General features: G+C 39.9%; 1 protein-coding gene across 25 annotated transcripts in view; it reads left to right on the forward strand.

Annotated features, from left to right (window-relative positions):
• The window catches only part of LOC126291683 (uncharacterized), a 348,608-nt gene that overhangs the window by 97,727 nt on the left and 238,692 nt on the right, over window positions 1–12,189 (forward strand). For all 25 annotated transcript variants that reach the window (XM_049985282.1, XM_049985285.1, XM_049985288.1 and 22 more), the window contains exon 13: window positions 3,553–3,723. In XM_049985282.1, coding sequence (XP_049841239.1) covers window positions 3,553–3,723 — 171 coding nt within the window. The remainder of the gene's footprint in view (window positions 1–3,552; window positions 3,724–12,189) is intronic.

Consider the following 12,189-nt stretch of genomic DNA (forward strand, 5'->3'; position numbering starts at 1 on the left):
CTCTGTTCCGTAGCTTTCTATATTCTTCGAAACGCTCGGGTTTCGGATCTGCCTTGAAACGCCTGTGGGCAGCATCCCTATTAGTCATCATTTGACGTAATTCAGCTGTCAGCCATGGAGCAGGAGATTTTCTTACACGGACTGTGCGCACAGGTGCATGTTTGTCATAGAGGGCAGTGAGTTTATCACCAAGTTCATTAATTTTGCCGTCGATTGTAGGCTCTCTGATTATTTGATGCCATGAGATTTCTAAGCAATCGGCTGTTAGAGCGTCAAGGTCAATACGTTTCATGTTCCTACAAGTTATGTAACGCGATTTGATCCTTGGAGGCTGCACAGAGTAGGCCAGGAATATTACATCATGTGCTGAGAGGTCAGGGGCCGATGATTGACCAACATCTCTTACTCTGTCAGTCTGTTTCGTTGCGATCACGTCTATAAGAGTATGACTGTGCGCCGTATGGTGTGTAGGTTGTAATGGAAGAATGTTCATGCTATTGCAACTAAACAATCTTCTTAGGTTTATTGCGGAGGGAGTGTCTCTTAGCAGGTCTATGTTCAAGTCACCCATTACGATGACATGTTCGTATTGACACTGAAGTGAATGTAATTCCGACTGGATGGAACTCATTGAGCTTATTTTTGGCGGCTTGTACACAACGCCAGTCAAAAATTTCCGACTTTGTATATTTATTTCAATGAACATGAATTCAGCCTCTTTTTCTTCAGCAGGATTTGACGTACATAAGACTTTCGCTTTGAGATCTGTTCGTATATATGCGCCGACCCCGCCACCTCGCTTTTTTGATCTGTCTGCCCTAAGAAATGTGTACCCTGGGAGATGAATAGATGCAGAGGATATGTGTGGTTTCAACCACGTTTCGGATAAGAGGATTACGTGGTAGTTTAGTTGGTGGAAGAGGAGGCTAAGTTCTTCGTAATGCGCAGGTAAAGACTGGATGTTGCAGTGAGCTGCTAAAAGCTCGGATGCGTTCCGCTGAGCTGCCTGGAGTAGGGTGGCAGACTGGTTTGTCCCTTTTTTAGGCACTACGTGCCGCGAGGGGCACTGGCCGGTGCTTCCGCTAAGTGACATATTACAGGGGTGTCCGAGATTTTGCGCGCCCTGTTTGTGACTCCGCGAGAGCCGAAAGAAAGGCGACTGCAAGAGATTTCCTGAGGTTGCGGGAGTATAGAAAATGGATTAGTGGTATTCGGTGCAGGGAGAATATGACCAAAATGGTGACGGCTGTGTGTCACTGAGTATCCTATGTCGTAAGAGGAAAAATGTAATTAGAGTATTTGAAACAGCTTAGGGTGGAAATAAGGGAAAGGGGAGTGATTTAAGAGGCCGATGCTGCCAGCAGAGAGAAGTAAGATTAATATTTAATAGAGTATCGTAGGAAGCTAGAATTAAATTGAAATTTACTAGAGTGATACTGGTAGTGATTATCGTAGGAAGCTACAATTAGATTTAAATTTGCTAAAGTGATACTGATAGTGATTTTTGTTATGAACAATTTAAACCGAAGAGATGGTTGACTAATGAACTAAAGGATAGACTAATAATTGCAATAGAACTATTACAGAATGGAAGAGAATAAACTGAGAAAATGAAAAAAGTATTAGCAGTAACTAAAACTAAGCAATGGCTACAGCTAAAGACACAAAAAAATAGTAAAAAGTTAATACAGTTACAAAAACAATTAGTTGAAGGTACAAATAATTAAAAAGTTAATACAATTACAAGACTATATCTGCGTATAGGACTGTTAAAATTTGCAAATTGTGTTAAGTTTGACTTTTGGCTCGAGTAGGTTCACTTAATACTATTTAGTTCTGTCATGTTTGTGACTGTCTTCTTTCCAGCTGCAGTCTTAATGATTACTCTGCCATCCTGAGCCCACACATTCTGAAGACCGAAATGGGATATGGCACTGTTTAAAATCTTTAGCCGCTCGTGTGTCAGATCTTCCCTTATTGTAATCCCTGTCCTTGCTAACTTCTTCTTCTGGGTAAAGATCTCAGCCCTTTTTCGGTACGACACAAATTTAATTATTATTGGACGAGGTTTGGTAGCACCTGGTAGTTTTCGTCCCACCCGTTGGCTCCTGTCAATGTCTGCCTTGGTCACTTCGACGCCTAATTTTTCACGCGCAACCTGTATAAGCAGGTTGTCCGTGTCTTCTTCTTTATTTTCTGCTACTAGACTATTTCGCCTTTGGTACTGTTCAGCTCGTCTGTGGCGGCAGATAGTTTCACTTCCAACTCTCGTGCCTTTTTCTCGTATTCAGACTCAGACTTTTTTAGTGCTGTAATTTCGGCAGTATTGGCCTCAACAGTTTCACGCATTTTGGCCAATACTGCTGCCGTTACAGTATCTGATATGGTGCCTGCTATCAGATCGAGATTGTTTTTATCGCAAAGCGCAGCGTTTACCTCAGAGCGGACCAGCTCCGCTATACCGGGAGTCGCGGCTGCACCTTCCGCCAGGAACAGGCCCGCCGCACCTGCTGCTTCCCCGCTGCTGGACGCGCTGCTGTTGATTCTTCTGTTTACCATTTTCTCGCAGATATTGGCGGAGCACAGAAAAAAATAGCACTACTGCACAGAACACTGTTGTTTACACGATTTCCACTTGTACTAGACAACACCACCTACGAGAACACCTTCGAATTCGACTAAATTTCGCAAGCCGAACTTAACACGTGTTACACTGCAGCCGCCATGGCATGTATTTAAACTCAGAAAAGTATTCCTGGAGCCACTCTGTAGCAATTCTGGATTTGTAGGATATCACATTGCCCTGCTGGAATTTCCGAAGTCTGCCAGAACACACAATGGACATGAAAGGATGCAGGTGATCAGACAGGATGCTTATGTACATGTCACCTGTCAGAGTCGTTTCTAAACATACCAGGGGTCCCATATCACTCCAACTTCACACACCCCACACCATTACCGTGTCTCCGCCAGCGTGAACAGCCCCTGCTGAGATATCCATCTGCTTGATACAATTTGAAACGAGGCAACATGTTTCCAATCATCAACAGTCGAATGTCGGTGTTGATAGGTGCAGGTGAGGCGTAAAGCGTTTTGTCATGCAGTCATCAAGGGTACAGAAGTGGGCCTTTGGGTCTGAAAGACCATATTGATGATGTTTCATTGAATGGTTGACATGCTGACACTTGTTGATGGCCCAGCATCGATATCTGAAGCAATTCACGGAATGATTGCACCTTGTTGTCTTATATAGGCATTGCTGACTGCAGTGCCATCTTACGCTTGTTTACATATCTCTCTATTTGAATACGCATGCGTATACCAGTTTATACACCATCTTTACTGTCAGGAGGTGCCTGACTGCCACGACTTGTGATATGCATGTCAGTTTGTTCCCATCCAAGCTCAAGTGTCTAATCAAACATCGTGTTGCTGAAAAGTAAGGAAATTTTATTCATTAAAAGTGCTATGTTTGAGGCAGTGGAGTTCACATGCATATGCAGAGGCACTGATGTATGATTTGGATTATGACTCCTGATTCTCATGTTGCAGCGGGCTCCTGTCACTGCAACAAATGTACCTGAAAAATATTTCAAGATTCACTCAAAACCAGAATATCTTGAAAGAAAGAAGAAAAGGAATGACCTGAGCACCATGGACCAAGTCAAGCTTTGTAACATGGAAGCAGTTAATGGCGACAGCAGTAATAAGTCCGCAGAGGAGGTATGCATACAGAGCTGCATGTCATTTTTACCTTTGCGACACCAAATCAGTAGATCTTTTCATTCACATTTTTTTAGAATGTGGGCTATTTGTAATACCCTAACTTGTGGTTTGATTGCCTCTTGTGCTATAACATCAGTGCGTGTGTTCTTTGCTACCAGTACATCTGTGATGATTAACATTGTCAGGTGAAAGTATGCTAATGGAAGGGTAAAGAATCCTCCGTCTCTGTTACTACTACAAAAACAAAAAGCACTTATAAAACACCCAACTTGTCCAGACAGTCTGATTTATGAGTTGATTTTTGACATCACATTCTCACTGTGCAGGAACCTACTGAGACTTTAGCATGTGAATCTGGACGACGTTTGAAGTCTGAATCCAGACCAGAAGAATTGGAAAACAAAAAAAATAGTATCAGTGACTTACGGACAGTGGAAAAAGTCAAGAGTACTAGTACTAGTACAGTCTGTCATGTCTGTAGGAAGTCAGCACAAAAGGTGCAAAATTCAGATAAAAGATTTCAGTTTAGACAATAGATGTTGTTCATTATACTTCATACAGCAGATTATTCCAGTAATTATTTAGTGTATAGATGTTAAGGCTGTGAATCTACTTTCTGAGTTGGTATCTATTCCAATTTGTATTGCATTCGTAGTGTTAAAAAAATAGCAGTATATTTTATCAAGTATACAACTTTACTTCTGCCATTTTGCAGTAGACGGCATTAGTGGAAAGTAGTGGCGCAAGTAATAGGTTGTAAGTGTCATACAGTAAGCTTAGGCATTTGAGAACATAACTCTATCAAAATACTAGTTGATTTTTGATTGCATCTTAAAGCTATTTTCGACTGAATATGTCAATTTAAGATCCCAATTCTTGTCATCTACGGGAGGTTTTAATTTTCTGCTTTGATATGAAGGAATCTGCGGCTGAGGCTCATAAAAAACTGGGTAAGACCTATGATGAGACGCCTGTTAGTGACAGAACTTTGCAGAAAATAGTTTCCATGCTTTAAGAACTGTGCTTTTGACGTTGAAGACCTTTATGGTTGTGAAAAAGAGAAAGCTTTCGATGCTACTGCAACCAACGTGAACAATCACAGGAGATCATTATCGAAAGCAATTGATGTGTTTGAGCCGATCACTGAAAGACAAATGGCCCCAATACAGTGATATACATGAAAAGATGATTTTGCAGGAAGACAGTGCATGACCCCAAGTTGAAAATCCCGTCAAACCATACTTGGAAACATTGAAATGGGAAGTTCTACCCCACCTGCTGTATTCTCCAGATATTCCTCCCTCTGACTGCCACCTTTCTTGATTTATGGCACACGATCTAGCTCACTAGCACTTGCGGTCATATCAACAAGTGCAAAATTGGATCGAGTCATGGCTCCTCTCAAAAGATGCCCAGTTTTTACACTGCGGGATTCATATGCTGCTCTAAAGCCAGGAGAAAGCAGTGGTCTCTGCAATGGACAATACTTTGAATCATAATTTTTTTATATGTTTTTCACACTGAAGTCTCGAACTCAGAGAAAAAAATGGCAGAATAAAAGTTGTAGAGCTAGTAATATTGTCATAATGTATCCATGCAGAGGTGAGAACAATGTTTTCTTCTTAATAACACCAGTCAATTTTTGACATACAATAAGGCCAGCAAACCACAGTATTCTATTTCCTTGTGGACGGTTAGAGATATTAGGGTAAGTCAGTTAGTGTCTGCATTTTAGTTGTCTTTATCTGTTCTCTTTGCTTGTCATAGGTTTCAGTGTTGTAGCATCAGTTTGCTTTGTGACCTTGTGAAGTCCACTCTGTTTGCGGAAGTGAAGAACAGTATTCTGTCATGTATTTCTTGTGGTCTGATGAAGGTGCCTTGGGAGCTGAATTTCGTAGAAGACTTTCAGCACAATAAGGGGACAATATTTTACCATATCAAAGTTTTGTAGCAATGGTTTGAACAGTCCAAACTCTGCTGAACAGACAGGAAGAACGAAAAAAAGAGGACTCTGATTTGCGTCCTGTACTGGCCAAGACCTTGACCTGATTTTGAATAACTGTCAACTGTCAAATGGCAAACCAGTTGTACATTATCCACACTTTTGCATAGGATATTACCCACAGAAAAGTAAACTTTTCTAAAGTGTGTCTGAGGTGGGTCCCAAAATAACACAATGAAGAGAATAAGCGCAATCGTATGAGAATCTGTCAGAATAAATTGGACCGCCGTGCTAACAGTGGTGAAATGTTTGTAAAACAACTCACCACTAGAAATGAAATCACTTTGGACCAGAGATCAAATGCCAAAGCCAAAAATTAACTCCAAAGTTGTCCTCTGCAGGAGAAATAATGCACTCAGTTTTATGGTTCACGTGTAGGCCAATCCTGGAACATTACCTTGGAAAATGGATCAGCTGTAAACAGTGAACACACTGTGGTATGCTTAGCAAAGAACTGACGCCTGCAATTTGAAACAATACTCTGTAATCTGTTTTCAAACAGCATTCTATTTTTTGCATGAATTTGCACATTTCCATCTTGTCAGCCAAGATATTCAAACTCTTCAAATATGCTTTTTATAGTGTTGGAGCAACTAGGATACATTGCTGATCTCATGCTGTTGCATATCTGTGTGTTTAGATGGTTTAAGATGCCAACAATTCACCTCTGGTGAAGATGTGAAGGAATTGTTGTGTACATGGCTCTCTGTTCAACTAAAAAAAGAATTTTTTCCAGTGGAACTGGAAAGCTTGTGCAGGGAGAGATGAAAGGCATTGAAAACCAGGTTGAGTGTGTTAATAATAATAATAATAATAATAATAATAATAATAATAATAATAAACCCCGCGGAGACCCAGGAAAAGAATTGGCCTCTGGTATGTTCTGCCAGTCGTAAAAGGCGACGAAAAGAACAAACCACTAATAGGGCTAACCCCCCTTTTAGTGTGATTAGTTGGTTTAGGACAGAACTAAAGAAGCCTCGGACAAGCACAGTCATGATCGGTGATGACGCTTGAACCCTATGCCCGTCCACAATGGTAATGACACTGCTAGCCAACTGGAAAATGATTTAAATCCAAATAGAGGTGTTTTGCAGGATATGCTTCCTGCAACCACCCTAGAAGGAAAACAAAGACAGAGGATGAGATGGTCAGATGAAGTTAATCGACACCTCATGTTCTGTTATTACCAAGCAACAAACCTAGGAACCAACACAACTGGATACAGATCACAAGTATACACAACATTTATTACCAGATGCCCAGAATTAAAATTTTTAACAGAACAACGACTAGCTGATAAGATCCGTGTAATAATAAAAAATAACAGGATACCCCAGTCAGAATTAGAAAACATCAAACAACAAGTACAACAAATACTGGAACAAAATAACGTGCAATCAGAAGAAGAAGAAAATACAGTAATGGACTCAAACATCCCAGAGCAAGCAAACAAAGAACAACACGCATCAATTAAACAATCAGAGGAAAACGAAATCTTAAGACAGCCACCAGAACAAGTACAAATAGAACACGAAGTGACACACAAGTTAGATATAGAAGAAAAATTTTAGCCGACATATATAGAATACAAAGACACAAATACAGACATTAGACCATTCTTGCATAGACCACCAAATAACCCACAAGTCAAAACAACAATAACAACTATCAACACAATCATACACAACAAAATAAATGAAAACACAACTATGGAAGAGTTACAACTACTGGTTTATATAGGAGCACTCACTACACTAAATATACACACTAGGCAGAGACCAGAACCAACCAACACACAGAACACAGAGAACCAGCATGGCAACACAGGCTACAGATCAGAATAGAAAAACTGAGAAAAGACATCGGACAACTAACACAGTTTATAAGAAATGAAATATAAGACAAAAAACGAAAAAGGTTAGGTGAAACCTCACAACAAGAAGCGATAGATCAATTACATGAAAAGAAGCAGCACTGGCCAAATGACTTAGAAGATACAAAAAAAGTGAAAATAGAAGGAAACAAAACCAAACATTTCACACAAACGAAAAGAAATTTTACCAAACAATAGATAACACACACATCAAAATAGACAATCCACCAAACATAACAGACATGGAACACTTCTGGAGCAACATATGGTCAAATCCGGTACAACATAACAGGCATGCACGGTGGATACAAGCAGAAACAGACACATACAAGATGATGCCACAAATGCCTGAAGTGATAATTTTGCAACATGAAGTCACCCAAGCAATTAATTCTACTCACAATTGGAAAGGTCCTGGAAAAGATAAAATAGCAAATTTCTGGCTAAAGTAGTTCACCTCAACACATTCACATCCAACTAAATGATTTAACAGTTACATTGCAGACCTATACACATTCCCTGATACACTTACACATGGAATAATTTATCTGAAACATAAAGATCAAGCAGACACAGCAAACCCAGCTAAATATCACCCCATAACAGGCCCACCAACAATATTCAAAATATTAACTTCAGTCATTACACAGAAATTAATGACACATACAACACACAACAAAATTTTAAATGAAGAACAAAAAGGCTGTTGCAAAGGAGCACGAGGATGTAAACCACAACTGATAATAGATGCAGAGGTGACATATCAAGCTAAAACTAAACAAAGGTCACTACACTATGCATAAATTGATTACCAAAAAGCTTTTGATAGTGTACCCCACTCATGTTGTTGTTGTTGTTGTTGTTGTTGTTGTTGTTGTGGTCTTCAGTCCTGAGACTGGTTTGATGCAGCTCTCCATGCTACTCTATCCTGTGCAAGGTTCTTCATCTCCCAGTACCTACTGCAACCTACATCCTTCTGAATCTGCTTAGTGTATTCATCTCTTGGTCTCCCTCTACGATTTTTACCCTCCACGCTGCCCTCCAATGCTAAATTTGTGATCCCTTGATGCCTCAAAACATGTCCTACCAACCGATCCCTTCTTCTAGTCAAGTTGTGCCACAAACTTCTCTTCCCCCCAATCCTTTTCAATACCTCCTCATTAGTTATGTGATCTATCCACCTTATCTTCAGAATTCTTCTGTAGCACCACATTTCGAAAGCTTCTATTCTATTCTTGTCCAAACTATTTATCGTCCATGTTTCATTTCCGTACATGGCTACACTCCATACAAATACTTTCAGAAATGACTTCCTGACACTTAAATCTATACTAGATGTTAACAAATTTCTCTTCTTAAGAAACGCTTTCCTTGCCATTGCCAGTCTACACTTCATATCCTCTCTACTTCGACCATCATCAGTTATTTTGCTCCCCAAATAGCAAAATTCCTTTACTACTTTAAGTGTCTCATTTCCTAATCTAATTCCCTCGGCATCACCCGACTTAATTTGACTACATTCCATTATCCTTGTTTTGCTTTTGTTGATGTTCATCTTATATCCTCCTTTCAAGACACTGTCCATTCCATTCAACTGCTCTTCCAAGTCCTTTGCTGTCTCTGACAGAATTACAATGTCACCGGGGAACCTCAAAGTTTTTATTTCTTCTCCATGGATTTTAATACCTACTCCAAATTTTTCTTTTGTTTCCTTTACTGCTTGCTCAATATACAGATTGAATAATATCGGGGAGAAGCTACAACCCTGTCTTACTCCCTTCCCAACCACTGCTTCCCTTTCATGCCCTTTGACTCTTATTACTGCCATCTGGTTTCTGTACAAATTGTAAATAGCCTTTCGCTCCCTGTATTTTACCCCTGCCACCTTTAGAATTTGAAAGAGAGTATTCCAGTCAACATTGTCAAAAGCTTTCTCTAAGTCTACAAATGCTAGAAACGTAGGTTTGCCTTTCCTTAATCTTTCTTCTAAGATAAGTCGTAAGGTCAGTATTGCCTCACGTGTTCCAGTATTTCTACGGAATCCAAACTCATCTTCCCCGAGGTCGGCTTCTACTAGTTTTTCCATTCGACTGTAAAGAATTCGTGTTAGTATTTTGCAGCTGTGACTTATTAAACTGATTGTTCGGTAATTTTCACATCTGTCAACACCTGCTTTCTTTGGGATTGGAATTATTATATTCTTCTTGAAGTCTGAGGGTATTTCGCCTGTCTCATACATCTTGCTCACCAGATGGTAGAGTTTTGTCAGGACTGGCTCTCTGAAGGCCGTCAGTAGTTGGAATGTTGTCTACTCCAGGGGCCTTGTTTCGACTCAGGTCTTTCAGTGCTCTGTCAAACTCTTCACGCAGTATCGTATCTCCCATTTCATCTTCATCTACATCCTCTTCCATTTCCATAATATTGTTCTCAAGTACATCGCCTTTGTATAGACCCTCTATATACTCCTTCCACCTTCCTGCTTTCTCTTCTTTGCTTAGAACTGGGTTTCCATCTGAGCTCTTGGTGTTCATACAAGTGGTTCTCTTATCTCTAAAGGTGTCTTTAATTTTGCTGTAGGCAGTATCTATCTTACCCCTAGTGAGATAAGCCTCTACATCCTTACATTTGTCCTCTAGCCATCCTTGCTTAGCCAGTTTGCACTTCCTGTCGATCTCATTTTTGAGAAGTTTGTATTGCTTTTTGCCTGTTTCATTTACTTGATTTTTATATTTTCTCCTTTCATCAATTAAATTCAATATTTCTTCTGTTACCCAAGGATTTCTACTAGCCATCGTCTTTTGACCTTCTTGATCCTGTGCTGCCTTCACTACTTCATCCCTCAAAGCTACCCATTCTTCTTCTACTGTATTTCTTTCCCCAATTCCTGCCATTTGTTCCCTTACGCTCTCTCTGAAACTCTGTACAACCTCTGGTTCTTTCAGTTTATCCAGGTCATATCTCCTTAAGTTCCCTCCTTTTTCCAGTTTCTTCAGTTTTAATCTACAGGTCATAACCAATAGATTGTGGTCAGAGTCCACATCTGCCCCTGGAAATGTCTTACAATTTAAAATCTGGTTCCTAAATTTCTGTCTTACCATTATATAATCTATCTGATACTTCTTAGTATCTCCAGGGTTCTTCCATATATACAACCTTCTTTCATTATTCTTAAACCAAGTGTTAGCTATGATTATGTTGTGCTCTGTGCAAAATTCTAGCAGATGGCCTCCTCTTTCATTTCTTAGTCCCAATCCATATTCACTTACTACGTTTCCTTCTCTCCCTTTTCCTACACTCGAATTCCAGTCACCCATGACTATTAAATTTTCGTCTCCCTTCACTATCTGAATAATTTCTTTGATTTCATCATACATTTCTTCAATTTCTTCGTCATCTGCAGAGCTAGTTGGCATATAAACTTGTACTACTGTAGTAGGTGTGGGCTTCGTATCTATCTTGGCCACAATAATGGGTTCACTATGTTGTTTGTAGTAGCTTACCCGCATTCCTATTTTCCTATTCATTATTAAACCTACTGCATTACCCCTATTTTATTTTGTGTTTATAACCCTGTAGTCACCTGACCAGAAGTCTTGTTCCTCCTGCCACCGAACTTCACTAATTCCCACTATATCTAACTTTAACGTATTCATTTCCGTTTTTAAATTTTGTAACCTACCTGCCCGATTAAGGGATCTGACATTCCACCCTCCGATCTGTAGAACGCCAGTTTTCTTTCTCCTGATAACTACGTCCTCCTTAGTAGTCCCCACCTGGAGATCCGAATGGGGTACTATTTTACCTCCGGAATATTTTACCCAAGAGGACGCGATCATCGTTTAATCAGACAGTAAAGCTGCATGCCCTCGGGAAGAATTACGGATGTAGTTTCCCCTTGCTTTCAGCCGTTCGCAGTACCAGCACAGCAAGGTCGTTTTGGTTATTGTTACAAGGCCAGATCAGTCATCCAGACTGTTGCCCCTGCAACTACTGAAAAAGGTGCTGCCCCTCTTCAGGAACCACACGTTTGTCTGGCCTCTCAACAGATACCCTTCCGTTGTGGTTGCACCTACAGTACGGCTATCTGTATCGCTGGTTACTACAAATATTGGAAATATACAAAGTAGATCCTAAATTAATACATTTCCGAAACATAGTAATGGAAAAATTGGAAAACCAACCTTAATATCCAAACAAATTCAAATAATATCACATCACAGCCAATACAGATTAAGCATGGAATATGCCAAGGAGGCTCACTAAGTCTTTTCTGGTTCTGCCTTGCTCTGAACCCACTATCCAACATGCTAAATAATACAAATTATGGATACAATATAACTGGAACATACCCATACAAAATCACACATTTGCTATACATGGATGATCTAAAACTACTGGCAGCAACAAATCAACAACTCAACCATTTACTAAAGATAACATAAGTATTCAGCAATGATATAAATATGGCTTTTGGAACAGACAAATGTAAGAAAAATAGCATAGTCAAGGGAAAACACAGTAAACAAGAAGATTACATATTGGATAACCACAGTGACTGCATGGAAAAACAGATGCCTATAAATAT

Source organism: Schistocerca gregaria, chromosome 9, assembly GCF_023897955.1.
Source record: "Schistocerca gregaria isolate iqSchGreg1 chromosome 9, iqSchGreg1.2, whole genome shotgun sequence".
NCBI classification, from domain to species: Eukaryota; Metazoa; Arthropoda; class Insecta; order Orthoptera; family Acrididae; genus Schistocerca; species Schistocerca gregaria.